Genomic DNA, 16,191 nt, shown 5'->3' on the forward strand with positions numbered 1-16,191 from the left:
GACAGTGAAGCTAGTCCCTTTACACCTCCTAAGGACAAGGTGGGGGAAAGACTGGTCTTGTGGGCCAAGGAATAAGCCATGGAGGAGAGAAGCTCCAGAGTAAAAACAGGAAAAAGGCTGGCACAGGGGCCCAGTGAAACCAGCTCTCTGCAAAGTTTGTTATCTTAGAGGCCAGGAGGCCTGGGGAAAGTGCTCCAGGTGGCTAGGGCTGACCGGCAGGAACAAACTACACCCAAGGTGTGGTAAAACAGGCCAATGGGCCCAAGATGTCGGTTGGAGAAGAATTTGACCATTGATCCCATAGCCGTTAGAGCGCGTGAAGTTCCACTGATGGCTGAGGCAAACCCCCTCAGGGGGGGTGGAGTTGCCGCAAGCAGTCCTTTTACATTTTATCCCTGAGATGGGGTGTGCATTGAGACCCCACCCCAGAGACTTGTAAGCCTGGGCATCCCAACCACCAGCCCGTGCTACAGGTAAGGGGCTGGGACCCCAACCCAAAGTAAATTGGGGGAGGGTCATGGTGTCCTCCACAAATGGAGGACGAAAAGCCCTGGACCTCATTCCTGTGCCCTGGCACCAGGTAGGTGCAGGGGGAGGGCAATGCATGCCCCCTTTAGTGACAGGCCTGTTCCTCTCCCCGTCTTCATGTGCAGAAGGAGCAGAAGGCCACCACGATGAGCCATGCCCTGCCAGCAGAAGCTAGCAGGGCAATACAGACCTGCTGGCTCCCATGGCAGCCCAGAGAAGTGATGCTTGTAAAGGGAGCTGGCAGGGAAGTGAAGGGTGTGCTACCTTGGTTGTCCCCAAAGTCTGGGGAGAATGGGGTTGCCTGGGTGGGAACAGGCATCCCCCAACAAAAAGAAAAAGCTGCGCATCAAGAAACAAAGGCAGCAGCTCTTCCCATAGCAGCAGGAGTGCCACACATCAAATATGCACTCTCCTGAGGGAGCGCCCAATAATGCCCTGCAGGGCCTGTATTGTACAAAAACATTTTCGGCTGCTGTGGTGGCCCCGCTATTGTGGTGGCCCCAGGATGGCAGAGCCACCACCAAAAACATAACGAAAAGTGCAGGGGAGCTGCAGAGATGTCACAGCTCCCTCCAAGGGCCAAGTAGTTATAATTAAGTAAAACAGTGGCTAGTGGGTGAAGGAGTATTTTATTTTGTTCTGTTGGATAGCTGGAATGGACCAATATCCCTTATCATGGGGGGGGGGCAATAGAGAAACCCATATTAAAGAGGGGAGTGGATCCCTTCCATCAAATTGTAGATTGATCAGTCTCCTGGACATTTTGGAAAAGGTTTTCTCAAAACTGGTACTGTCTTGTTTTGGTGATTGGGTACAAGAGCACAAGGTCAAGCAGGATTCTGGCAGGGGGCCCTTCCATACATCATGTTTTTGCCCTTTGGGCCATCATTTGGAAATCCCTGGAAGTGAACCAAAGGCTTTTATGTTGTTTATCGATTTTCATACCACCTTAGATACAGTAGAGAGGGGACTTCTATTGGGGAAGCTCTGCTCTTTGAGGATCCTGATTGACATCCTCAGTGCAATACAAGCACCACATACTTATAATTTGGCACAGATTGAACATGACACATCTGGTGGACTATCACAAAAGATCCCAGTCCAGAATGGCCTACGAAAGGGGTGTGTGTTAGCTCCCATGCTTTTTAGCTTGTTCTTGGCAGACCTACCAGCAGCCATAAATGTATACAATTAATTCTCCTCCAAGTGGGGAAAAGGCATATACCCTGTCTGATAAATGCAGATGATCTGGTTCTGCTGGACTGTACTCCCATTGGTCTGCAAAGAAAATTGGATTCCATTCAGGCTTAAAGCAAATAGAATTAACTGGAAATCAACTTAGCATAAACAAAAGTGGTGATCTTTGGGAAGAAAGAGAATAATTTTAAATGGTCTCTGCAATCCAGAGAGGTGGAAGTGGTGAACTATTATAAATACCTAGGTGTAACCTCCTATAGGAGCTTAAAAGGGGGTTCCATGCTGCGAGCAGGTTGTCTGGTTAAATTAAACCAGAGACATGGGGGCTTGGACAGTACTCTTCTAATAAAGGCCTATGAAGGTAAAATCGCCTCACCCCCACTGGGACTGTACGGAGCCAAGGTCCTTGCATTTGACCCCTCTTATAATTGGGATTGGTTGGAGGGGGCCGTCTTTAGGAGGTTACTACCACTCCCGCCTGAAACCATGATTCAGGTTGTAAGGAGGGAACTGAATCTGGTATTCTGAAATCTGCTGGTGAACTACGGTTTTACGAGATTTCTGAATACGCTATTGTTCGATAGCGAAGTTTCAAAGGTCTGTAGACTATGTTGGGAAGACGTTCCTGGGAGTGAAAGGAGGTGGGCCAGGGAAGCTAGAGCCAGAATAAGTGTCTTCAAAAAATGCATTCTCTTTGGGGTACAATTGAAACATGGTCTCCCTTTCCCAGTAAACAAGCTTTAAGATAATCACTGGGAAAAGCTGGCGGTTCCTTGGAACTGGGTCATCTGAGGGAGAAACCTTCCATTAGCATCTCAATAAACACTCTCGGCCATCATACGGTTTTCCCCTATTTGGCCCAGGTTCCCGACCCTAGGCTACAAATTAAATTTTAAAAGTGAGATGTAATGCTGTTTTTCACATGCTCATTTAATGTAAAATGCAACTTGTCTCATGTCCTCATGGACTGTGTCTTTTATATTTTCGCTTGTATCAAGTTTTTAAGACCTTTAATTTTAAAGTACCAAACACTCTCATGGTTGGTGGCATTGGGGCTCCTATCTGAAATGTGCTTTTCTGATGTTTTGAGGAATTGTACATTTTATATCTACTGCTAAGTAGAATTTTAGGATGTGTTTGAGTAAGCTGCATTGCTTTTGGGGGGTCTCTATGTTTTAAGCTGACATGATGTAACTGCTTTATTGTTTTATAATGTTTTATCGACAAGTGCCCCAGTAAACCTTTTTTACCTACCTACCAAGGGCCCAAAATATTTGTTTTAAAGTACTGACCCTAAATTAGAAAGGTAACCCCAGGCTTTACCAGTATTTTAAGCACTCCTCAGCCTGGAGAATGTGCTCTGCAGTTGGGAGTACTGCGCTGTCGATGAGACAAGTCCATGGCTGTAGTCATTGTGCCCTCAAGGTGTCTAAAGAAACGTCTTCAAAGTGTGAACTTTATGGTTACATGTTTTGTGACCAAAGTTTGATGCCCTCTAGAGCAGTGATACTCAAAGTACGGCCCGGGGGCCGCATGCAGCCCTTTTGACCTTTATATGCGGCCCTCAGGGCAGCAGTAGCACTAGTCTGCTGTTTACTCGACTTAACAGGCAATACTTTATTTAAACACTATTAAAGATAAAGAAAGGAAGTAAGGAATTTGCCCTGAACCGCTTAATTGCAGGAACGCATTCATTTTTTAATAAAGCTTGCAGCAAAGGTCTGCAACTATGATAAGGGTTCTTAAAAATTCAAAAACTGTATTTCATTTGTAAGCAGGACCATTTGATTTTACTACATCAGATTATATCTATGCATGGAGAAGTATTTTTTTAAGAGCAATAGATTTCAAACATATGTTCAGAAACATTCATTTTTACCCCCACCTTGATAGCAATGCCAATGGGGAATTAAGAGGCAAGTCAGTTATCTGCACTCTTTGATTGGCTTGATTTGCTATTATACATGAACAGCTTCATAGTTTATGAAATCAAACACAGAAGGGTTCACACAGCGCACATACCAAAGTCATGCATTGTGAAGTCCCCCTACATACAATAAAGAAGAAAATGAAAGGAACATGAAATAAAGCAATTGCCTAGGATCACATAATTTGGTAAAGTGAGGAAGCTGGAATTAATGCCACGTTTTCTGGTTTCACCTTGAGCAATTCAGCCACTAAATCTATATGCTTTGCTACTCCCTACACCCACCATAAAGCCACAACCCCTCCCCCTCCAGAGCCCCCTCCTCCCTTTGATCGCCAAGCTGCTAGCATCAGTACGGCCCTCGGTCACACCACAGACCAAACTTTGTGGCCCCTGGGAAAATGTTTGTGAGTACCCATGCTCTAGAGGGTTCTATTTTTATTATTGTATTTCCAGTGGTTAAAAGTGTATAGAAAGCACATAGACCCATGGGAAGTACATTTGTTTGTAAATGTTTTATTGAAATAATAATGGTTACTGTGACTATTGCTAAAAGTACATATGATTTCTTAACAATAATAAGCACATTCACACATGGCTATTGTTGGCTATTGCACTTACTCCTAAAATGATGATTTGGAATGTGGTTTGTTGATCTTGAACCTTTGACCAAGTCAATATATATACCTGATGTGTTTGTATGACCCTTTATGGGGGTCAGAGTTTATTTAACAATGTCAAATTAAATCAAATATATTGTATAGCCTGATTAATTAAAACCATTGCAATACGATGCACAATAAAACACCTAAGCAAAGGTTCTCCCAATATTGACCTATGGAAGTGAGGCCCTGAAGTGCTGGGATAGTGCCCTCCTGGATAAAACAATACTCAAAGTGTATATGTCAATCTTCAACCTCCCTGCATACACATCACCGACCCAAATTAGGCTTGAGTTCAGCATTGCCAAACAATTTTTAGCGCGGAAAGCAGTTTTCACAAACTGCTGCCAGAAGCTAAAACTTGCTCTGGAGGGTTTATTGGGCCACCATCTTTTGATCGAAATTAAAGAGAGGCCTAGTTCCCCTGCACAAGGTTACTTGCAACAGGGCTTATGCATCCTTGGTTTGTCTGCTGCCTGGGATCTATCGTGTAGCCATTTAGAATTTTAAAAACAGACAAAATTGAGCACTCAAACGGTATCAGTTGCAGAGGAAAAAGCAAGTCTGTCCAAGCACTGCCATGGATAGATGACATTATGTGGCTATACTAAGCTCAAATCACAGTGTAACTTGGTAGAACCCAAAAGAAACTGGGCCAAGGAACAATTCCTGAAACACAGGCTGGGGATATTACCTGTTTTAAAACACTATCCTCCATCAAAGGGATGGTCACAAGATCTACCAGTTATGTGTACAGAGAACAGGTGCTGCGTTTGTGCAGATCTGTTTTGGGGGAATGGCACTATGCAGGAAATGGAAAGAATCACGAGGTTGCAGTGGAAGTGGCAACAGGTTCAAGCAACTAGCTTCTGCAGCTTAGTGGCCTGCTGAACTGGCAGTATCTGTGGTGTCAAAAGTTATCTGAGTCCAGTTTCCTCAGCATAGAGGGACATTGGGGGGGAGTATGAGACACTTGTCTTGCCTTTGTCTTCAATCAAAGACTATTAAGATGTTGGCTTATGGCCAACTTGTGTAAAGAATACTGGCACTTTATCTCCCACATTGCACTAGGCATCATGTGAGAGGTATAGGGTGTGCGTACTGGGAAGCTAAAGGATTTCAGGACATCTGTGTTTACCTATAATTCCCTAGTAAAGTGCACTACATGTGCCCAAGGCCTATAAATTACATGTTACTAGTGGGACTGCAGCACTGCTTGTGCCACCCACTCAAGTAGCCCTTAAACATGTCTCGGGCCTGCCACTGCAGAGCCTGAATGTGCAGTTACACTGCCAGGTCAACTTGGCATTTAAAACCTCTTGCCAAGTCTTAAACTCCCCTTTCATTGCATATATTCCACCCCTAAGGTAGGTCCTAGGGCAGAGTCATATGTAATTAAGAGGCAGGACATATACTTTAAGTTTTACATGTCCTGGAAGTGAAAAAATCCCAAATTCATTTTTCACTACTGTGAGGCCCACCCCTCTGATAGGTTAACATTGGGATTCCTTATTACATTAGTAAGCTGTAATTCCTAATTGAGAAGGAGTAGGTTTATCATGTTTAGTACCTATGGAACTGTAGTAAAAAATCATCTTCAATGGTAAAGACTGATTTTTAGTTACAATTTTGAAAATGCCACTTTTAAAAAGTTGGCATTTTCCTTCTTTTAGCTCTGTCTCCAATACACATCTGGGCTGGGTGACAGCTGGACTTTGGGAATTCCATCTAGACAGCCACACACAATGGGAGCCTAGGTTTGACTGATAGGCCATCAATATCCTGTTGGGCCATCCTGGGCAGGAGGAAGGAGCTGACACTTACACCTGAAAATGGAGTGTTCTGCTCCAACACACAGGGCTGCATAACACCCTTTAGTGAGTCTGGAGACGGGGCATGAAGAAAATACCTTTGTACACTTTCAAAGACCTTTCTTTGAAGTATCCCCAATTTCAAAGGCACAACTAGGTATAAGTACTGGACCTATGACCCTACTGACTCAGTACACCTCAAGACCTGAGAATACTTTACAAGAAAGAATGACTTCTGTGCTGCTACAAGGACTGATAGTCTGCCGAACTGCTCCTCTAAAAAACTGCTTTTCTGCTGTGCTGTCTGCTGCCCTCCTGATCTGAGGAAGAAGTACTTGACCTACAACTTAATCTTGAACCCAGGACCCCATAGTGATCCCAAGGGCTTGCTGGCTTGCCTCCTAGTCTTCTGAAGTCTCAGGGACAGAAAAAACTTCCAAATCATCAGCCCCAGCTCCTGTATCCGTCTTCAAACAGCACCTGACCTCCAAGAGGCATCTCTCATGTCCTGGGCCATTGGAAGGGGTTTTATGGCTCCTGAAATCAAGTTTTTGGGCTCTTCACAACCGTGAATGGACCCATTCATTCTGAAACCACGCTGCTCATCTGAAGAATCAGCACAAGCTGCCCCAGGTTTATTTTTTCGCACAGCACGCACCACCACTTGCAACTGAAAAGCTGCAGTCCGCCTGACCACAACGTCAGGCCAACTCTTTACACCCACATACTACAGCCAGTGACGCTCTCCTTGCTCTGAGTGAATTTCTTCCCCATCAAAGGAGCTCTTGGCTCAATTCTTGAGAAGTAAAACTTCAGCTGGACTTGTTTGTGGCTGTATCCAACCCACACTCCATCACAGCTAGCCTGAACTTTTGGATTTAACCTGGTGTAGAACGACCAGATAGCCCTGGTTGGCACATTATGCTTTTAAGCACTACATTTCAGTTTATTCTTTAAACATTTATATCTCAACTTCTTCTTATTGGATTTTTGACATTTTGGTTTTCTTGTGTTCATTAAACTCAGCTATATTATTCTAACTATAGGTGATATGTTTTTGTTATCACTGTTTTAATATTTGAAGTGTTCCACAAATTCTTAGCACATTGCCTCTAAGAGGCCTAAGGTTAAGCCTGACTGCTCTATGCCAAGATACCAGGGAGTGAGCATGGGTTAATTTAGGCTGTGTTGGTGACTGTGGTTCCTGGTTGGACAGGGCGCTTACCTCTGCCAACCAGAAACCCATTTTCTAACAGTCTGTAAATGAACTGTGCAGATATTTCAGAATATATCAGATTTGAAAAACACAAATGAAGCACATTTTTTGGTAATTCTGAAGTGTGGTGGAAACAAATATTTGAATCCAATCAAACCGAATCAATGCGCTAAGTGATGACATGTCCACACATTATTGTTTGTGCATTGTATACTTTTATCAATAAAAGTGTATGACTGTGCAAATGTATTGGTCAGTTCAATTGAAGATGTGTTGTCTGTAATAACAGTACGCTGCTACACAATGCTTACTTCACTTTACCCCACTCTACAACAATCCACACAACTGCAGTCTACTCAGCACCATTCCATGCTATACCACTCCAATCCACGCTACTCCACGCATCACTGCACTCTACTCTGCATCACTCCAATCTACACCACTTCACTCTAGGCCTCTCTACTCTACACCACTGCTCTACACCATTCTGTTCTATGCTGCTGCATTCCACACCACACCACTCTGCACCTCTCCACTCTATGCCACTCTACTCTGTATCGCTGAATGCCACGCCACTGCAATCTACACCAGTCCGCTCTAAGAAATTCTACTTTATTCTGCAATACTGTACTCTACCACACTGCACTCTATGCCACTGCCCTCTACACCACTGCACTCTACTCTGAAACAATCTACTGTACGCCACTACTCTCAATTCTACTCTACACGACTCCACACAACGCTACTGTAATCTACCCTGTCACTCCTTTGCACTTTATTCTACACTCCTGCACTCTATGCCACTGCACTCAACGTCAATGTACTCTCTACACCTTACTCAAAATCAATACACTCTGCCACTGCTCTCCACATCAGTCTACTCGGCACCATTGCACTGTATGCCACTATACTCTACTCCGCAACACTCTGCTTTACGGCACTGCACACTACACCACTCTAATCTACACAAGTGCACTCTATGCCACTTTGCACTGCACCACTCTACTCTACTGCTCTCTACACAAATGCACTCTATGCCACTATACTGTACACCACTACACTCTACAACACTCTACTCTGAAACACTGAACTCTGTGTCGCTGAACTCTATGCCACTCTACTCTGCACCACTGCAATTCACGCCACTGCACTTTACTATGCCCCAATCCACTCTACACCACTCTACTACACTCCACACCAGTGCACTCTCTGTCAGTGCACTGTACACCACTATACTCCAAGGAACTCTAATCTACTGTGCATCACTGCACTCAACGCCATTTCACTCCACTCCTCTCTACTGTAACACTGCATTCTTTGCCACCGCATTCTTCGCTACTGCACTCAAGTTTAAGCCACTCTACTCTGCTCTGCACCACTTCACTCTACACCACTGCATGCCACATTACTCTGCAACACTCTATGCCACTACACTCTACGCCAATGAACTATACTACACTGCTCTATGCCACTGCAATCTACCCTGCGACACTCTGCTCTACCCTGCTGCACTATAATCTACGCCGCTTCACTGTTCTCTGAAAGCATCTACTCTATGCCACTGCACTCTACGCCACTCTAATCGGGTTTGATCCAACAGGCCAGGGTACCTTGACAAGTATGGTGGAAGTCAAGACCCACATAAGGTCCCTCAGTCGGACAAGGCAGAGAGAGTGCTGAACCCGAATGTTAGCACTGGGGCGTGCTCTGACTACAGACCACGCCACCGCTTTGTCCTTGAGGGCATGGGTCTCAAGGAAAAGATGCGTACAAAGCAGCCCCTGCCAGACCACCACTCTTTCCCCACAACCCCCTAGCTCCCTTTTATTGCTGAGTACTTTGAGGAAGCATCCCTAGAATAGGCAAAACTCCCCACAGAGAAGAGTGGCAGACAAATGAAGAACTGGGGTGACTGGTTAGGATGGCTTATGAATGCCCGGGGCAATCTTTTGGTTTTGTGGCTGTTCTGTCGCACGGGAATTAGTGTGGTTGGGTTTGGTCACAGTACCAGAGTGGTCGCCTGGAAGCGGTGGTAAGGGTGCAGAGGCTCAAGGTGCTGGACAGTGGTTTTAGAAGGTGCTGACACTAGTTATTCAACTTGTGTGTGACTGTGTTTCGTAACAACATGATTGCAGCATCTCCTCAGGGGATTCTGAGGTACATAGAAGCAGTTATTTTGATGCAGGCGGGATCAGTCACTCAACTTGTGGAGGGTAGGAGTTTGTCCATATGCATTTTAGACTGTCTGGTCCCTTGAGAGCTGCAGGGCGGGATCATTAAAAGAGGACATTACATAGTGTTTTGAAATTCTATTGTTCTTTCTTTCACAGGCGAACAAGGTATTGCCGGGGTTCCTGGAAAATTTGGCCCACAAGGACCCAAAGGAGATAAAGGTCAGTACATGTCCATACAGTAGATGCCTAACCATGTTGCATTCATTATTTAATATTTATTAAAGGGGACATCCATTGAAAGAGAAAAAACTGTTTTCCCTTGCTCAATTCTACAGCAGCACTAACCAAGACTCCGGAATATGTATGATGGTGAATTTTTGGATTTGAGAGATACTGTGATATCCTTCACTGGGGCCAGGGAGCACTCTGCATAGGAGGTAGATGCCCAGTTTCCAACGGATGCATCCAGTAATAGGAGTAGAACTGATGCAGACATTCCAATGGACACATTTTGGCTTCTGCCCTTCGCCAGGCAGAGTATAATTTCTAGACATGGTTTGCCCTCAACATCTCTCTGGCTTACTTGGGCAGCCACACGCCACAAGATGCCCAGGCAAACACGGCTCATCTGTACTATAGCTGACCACCATTCTCTGCTCCAACCCTCCCCCTCTGTCCCAGTGGGCCCAGAGCTGTTTCTGTCCTAGAAACTCTGGTTGTGCTCTGTGCAAATAGGATGGCACACTCATTTCCTCCTAATGAGCAACTCTACACCGTGTAACCTTGTACCAGGTAGCCTTGTAGTAACCTCCCCCTTAAAAAGTGCCCATTGTGTTGCGTGCCATAAACACCATTGTGTGCATGGAGTAACCATTCACACCTTCGGCACATCTAACGGACACTGCAAGGTGCTTCTCTGCTCCCAGAGACCTGTTTAGGGCTATTTCAATCTATGTAAGTATCTCAAATCAAACTATATAAACATGCTATTTGCATATGATTTTTATCAGTTTGACATTTTTAGGAGAGATAAAATATGAGAACATTAGCAGCGGGCAAGCCACATGCTAAGGGGCATATTTATAACACAGTGGCACACAGAAGCGCAGCAGGTGACCTTTCTGCTTTGCCCTGCGCCACAGGGAAAGGGCAGAAATGCACTGTATTTATGAAATACTGTGCATTTCTTTCCCTTCCACCTGCATTGGTGCACAATTTCCTGCCTAGCGCCAACACAGGCACCCTTGCACCATGGTGCAAGGGTGCCTGCGTTGCGTGTTGGACTGTTTTTGTGCAGCAAGGAATACCTTCCTGCACAAAACAACCCATGGAGGTGTCTTCCTCTTTTTAAGTCTTTTGCAGAATGCAGCACACATAAAAGAGGAAAAAAACGAAGAAAAATAAAGATATTTCTCCTCGTTGTGCCTGCCCTGGGGGGGGACGTAAGGTTCTGACATATTCCCAGGTTTGCACTGCCTGGTAAATCTTGGAATGTGTCAAACCCCATGGGTGTTGCATGCAAAAACCCACCACAACACACATGGAATGGCCCCTGACTTAGTTTAAGGCAGTGGAGCGCCGTGAGAAGCCACGAAAAGTCGGTTTGCATGCCCTTGTAGATATATGTTTGCATTCTGCTCTGCCAGAGCATCAAAAATAAACATTTTCAATGCAACGGGTCTCGCATTTGTTCGAGTTAGAGCTATTAGCATTGTAAAGCAAAAATCAACGTAGCGCGATCGCGCTATGTAAAATGCAGCGCCATCGCGTTGCGTGGAAAATAAACAGATAAAGTAGTCTGTACTGCAGGCTGAAAACATCGAGCCTCGTATGTTTTTGGTACTTTAGGGTGCTGTGTAGGTGGGCTAAACACCGGAAATCTCATGATGTATGCATGCCTTTCACAAATGAAAGCAAGTGGATTTTAAACGGCAAGCCCACAAACCAATGGAAGTTACTGACGTGGCATGGGCGTGGTTTCAAGCCCAAAGAAAGATTACAGAATGGACAGAGCACTTTGTGCTCGCCCATAAAAAGTGATGTCCCGGCGGCGCAAGAGGCTTGTAAATGTGCCCAATCGTGTTAACACACACTTGTATTTCAGTTTTAGGCATGCCCTTGGGCAGCTTGAGCCTTGGCATTCCTCAGGCCGCCACAACCCACAACAGACAGTTTGAAATATATAGAGGGGCTTTGGGTTAGTCCCCTAAGTCATTTACTTGTTCGGATACCTCCTTGAAGTATGGATTCCATAGGCTGTTTCTCAGGGTTAGGACCAGCTCCAGTCCTTTCGCGGATGTTTACATTTATCAGCATAAATTAGTGCAGAAAGTCGCCAAACAGAGCAGGGACAGTGACTACCAAGGACAAATGTAAACTTCCAGTTGCCATTTCTGGCCAGGCCGGTTTGCAACTCCCATTCTGGACGCCCGGTAGCTTTTTTACTGGCTGTCAGGCCTCTCATTTGTTTTTGACCGATTGATTCTCCAGTGAGTACACTTTACATGACCATCCTCTGAATTTATTAAATATTACCACTAGAGGGAGCAAGTGCATCAGCTAAGTTTCAAGCTGGTGAGGGTGGTTGTGGGGGCGGGCATCCTCGATTTGACAATTTTTATGTTACCTTAGTTGCATACTGGCCGCAAACCCAGACCAATAGCCTCAAGTTACTTATGCCAGTTCCCAGAGCTTCAGTTCAAGTTTATCAGAGACCCTCTGTCAAAAGCAGTGTGAAATTAATTGTTATCACTTCAAAAAGCCTCGCAACGGCTGGAAATAAATATGAAATGTAACATGTATTTTTTTTGTTATTATGGTATTCCGAGGTGAGGATGTTGTTCAAAATTTGGCTGAAATCCCTTGTGGGTTTATGATCCAATATGATGCACGTGGAGGAATCAGACACACGACCCATTACATTTTGGATGTACAATGAATAATCCACAGTCACTAGGGCACATCCTTTATCTGCTTTGACACAACTGTTCACGCTACTTCATGGCGTATTTTATCGTGGCATCTAGTTTCAGTTAGGTTCAGTTACAAACTCCTGTCAGGCACGCTCGCCGATTCACGCGATGGTAATTGTATATTACGTTGCGTTGCCCTTCTGCGCATTCACACTCAGTCCTTAGTTAAAGTTCTCCACTGGAAATATGCATAAAAACACCGCCCCAAGAAAGTTCACTCGGTTTTCATCACGGTTCTACATGAATCACACAGTGAGTAAAATATTTTCTAGCTTATGTGTCAAGAATTTTCAATTCTATTAAGGACACGGAGGCGAGGATTATGCTATCTCTTTCTTTACTGAAATATTCACAGCAGCCAATTAAATCACAACAAACAAAAAAAACTACATTTCCCAAGATGCCCAAGTCCTTGCATCACATGTACCAATCACTTAATGTGACCTTAGTCCTTATAAGTCTTAACCTCAAACGTCATATCCTCTTTCTTTGATCAAACCAATAACTTTAAACTTTTTTCCAACGCCCTTCTTCTGCAATGGATGATACGGAACCTCATCCTGGAATGGAACGTCCAACGAAAGATAAACCAGACTGTTCCTCAAGTCGGCTTCTTACTCATGGAAGGAATTAACTTTTAAAATGCAAATACCGGGATGAAACCATCAGGAATTCTTCTGATCCGAACCTGAAATAAGTGATAAATACAGGACGATAATATCTCACAATGGTAGAAAAACAGTAACCACAAAACTTTCCCACTTCAATCCCCAATATATCACACTGGGAGGGTATAAATGAATAGGGTTCATAAACATATAAATACCAATACCTTTATTCATTATAGGGTGGGATAATCCTCGCCTCCGTGTCCTTAATAGAATTGAAAATTCTTGACGCGTAAGCTAGAAATGTTTTTATTCTATATCAGGACCGGAGGCTCGGATTATGCTAGTTCAAAGCTGACCCATAACAACAGAGGCCACATCTAGCACAGGCTTAAAATAAAACTTACGAAAAGTGCGCTCAGACGACCAGTCTGCAGTTTTCATGATGTCCTCCAGACTAGAACCTAGAGTAAATGATTTTGACGCCATGGCTCCTCTAACTGAATGAGCACCGAAATGACTGGTATCAATACCTGCTTCATTCATTAGCCACTTTATCCATCTCGCAAGAGTGGCAGAGGAAACTGGCTTAAATGGCTTCTGTAAAGAAATTAAGACTTGCCCATTCATGTTTTGTCTAAACTCCTCTGTAACCACTTCATAATCTTTAAGACACTGTACCACACATAACTTTGAATTGCCTGGAAACCAAGGATAGGATACTGACCTGCAATTAGTCTTAGTTCTCCTGGAAATATTGAAGGTAACACCTTCCAGAGAGTAAATCCTACCAGATAAGTCTAATGCTCTAACATCTGAAACCCTCTTACATGAGACTAAACATAGCAACATAGTTAGCTTGGCTGAAAGCTGTTTGCAGGATAAATATTTGTTACTGGGCCAAGAATCTAAAAATTTTAACACAATGTTCACATCCCAAAGAACAGAATATTTGGCTTGTGGGGGTTCGAAAAACGAATACCTCTCAACAGCTTGCACACCAGTGGATGTTCACCTACCGGTTTACCATCAATGTGTATATGTCCCGAGGAAATTGCCGATCTAAAATTATTAATCGTCCTATAGGCCAGACCTGAAGAAGCTAATTCAGCCACAAAATTGATAATTAAATCAATACTTGACTCCAAGGGATTAATACCCCTTCCATTGCACCAACTATCCCATCTACGCCATGCAGAAGCATACCTCTTGTTGCGAGAGTCCTGGGGTTTTCCATCTTGACCTGAAACCCTCCATGCCATCAACGTTAGAGTCCCCAATACAATCAAGGGATGTTGAAGGCCCTCCGGACTCAACAACAGGTTCTGACGAGGAGGAATGAGCAATGGCAGAGCACATGCTAATTGAAGTGCAATAGGGAACCAAGGCTGAGACCTCCACAATGGAGTCACCAGGATCAGATCTGCCTTCTGCTTCCGAACTTGAGACAGGACTCTGGGGATCAAGAGAAATGGAGGGAATGCATAACTCAGAACAGGGTACCAATTCTGTAAAAAGGCATCTGTCGCTATAGCCTGTGGATCTGGTCTCCAGCTGTAGAACTTCGGGATCTGAGTGTTGAGGCGAGACGCAAAGAGATCTATCTCGCAACAACCCCATTCCTGGACTATCTGTTGGTAAATCATTGGATCCAGTCTCCAATCGCTGGGATCCGTCAGGTATCTGGAGTTCCAATCTGCTACTGTGTTCTGATCTCCCGGAAGATATTCTGCCAGTACTACTAACCTGTGACTCAAACAGTAATGCCAAAACTCTTTGGCTATCTCAGCAAGAACTCTGGATTTCGTTCCCCCCAACTTGTTGACATAACGTACTGCCGAAATATTGTCCATTCTCAGAAGAATGCAGCAGACTGTCTTGAGTGGGGATAAGCTCTTTATCGCAAAGGACCCCGCTAGAAGTTCTAAGCAGTTGATGTGAAGATCTTGTTCCTTCATTGACCAACGGCCCCCTGTCACTACCGAGCCTCAGCGGGCTCCCCAACCCCACTGGCTGGCGTCTGATTCTATGACAATTTCTGGATGAGATCCGAATATGGCCCTGCCATTCCATGCTTCCATGTGGTGAAGCCACCATTGAATCTCTTCCTTGACCTCTGGGGTCAGATGAATCAAAGCTGAGTAACTCAAACCCTGTCTCAAGTATTGAATCTTCAGTCTCTGGAGAGCTCGATAATGCAAGGGGACAGGAAAAATTGCCTGAATAGAGGAGGCTAACAGGCCCACCAGACGAGCAATGTTCCTTAGAGAAATTGTCGGACTGAGTAAAGCCGATTTCAACTCCCTCTTGATGTTGCGAATTTTTAAAGCAGGAAGAATCAATTGCGAGTGAATCGAATCGATCTTGAAACCCAAAAACTCTATCACTTGGTATCGTTTCAACAATGACTTCTGCGCATTGATAAGGAAACCTAAATCCTGTAACAGACTGATTGTCCAATTCAAATGCGTCAACAAAGTCAGGGAGTCTTGCGCCATCAATAAGATGTCGTCCAGATATATGATAAGACGAACACCCTTGGTTCTCAACCATTCCACCACTGGTCTCAACAGTTTTGTGAAACACCATGGGGCCGAAGACAGACCGAATAGGAGAGCCGTCAACTCCATCCAATGACCCTTTCACTGAAATTGAAGGAATCTCCTGTGAGGGGCAAAAATCAGAATTGAGAGGTATGCATCCTTTAGATCTAACCGAACCATCCAGCCTCCTTCTAAAAGGATATCTCTCAACATGTGAATCCCTTCCATCTTGAAGTGTCTGTACACTATCCAAGAATTGAAGTCTTTTAAATTCAGCACCAGTTGATGACCTCCTCCCTTCTTGTCTACTACAAAGATGTGATTGCAGAACCCGGAAGGGTGAGGGATTGTAAAAATTACTGCTCCTTTGTTTAATAAAGCTTGCACCTCTAAATCTATAAAATTCTGATTTTTTTTGGGAAAAACTCATATTTACAGGAGGGGATAATTGGATCGGGGTGCTGATAAATTCCAGGTGAAAACCTGTCACAGTCTGAATAACCCAAGGATCCCCAGAGATCTCTTTCCATTTGCCCACAAACAGTCTCACTCT

General features: G+C 44.4%; 1 protein-coding gene across 1 annotated transcript in view; it reads left to right on the forward strand.

Annotated features, from left to right (window-relative positions):
• The window catches only part of LOC138285217 (veficolin-1-like), a 78,828-nt gene that overhangs the window by 9,216 nt on the left and 53,421 nt on the right, over positions 1-16,191 (forward strand). The window contains exon 3 of the mRNA XM_069224882.1: positions 9,672-9,734. Within this exon, the coding sequence (XP_069080983.1) occupies positions 9,672-9,734 (63 nt within the window). The remainder of the gene's footprint in view (positions 1-9,671; positions 9,735-16,191) is intronic.

The sequence above is a fragment of the Pleurodeles waltl genome, chromosome 3_1 (assembly GCF_031143425.1).
Source record: "Pleurodeles waltl isolate 20211129_DDA chromosome 3_1, aPleWal1.hap1.20221129, whole genome shotgun sequence".
Taxonomy (NCBI): domain Eukaryota; kingdom Metazoa; phylum Chordata; class Amphibia; order Caudata; family Salamandridae; genus Pleurodeles; species Pleurodeles waltl.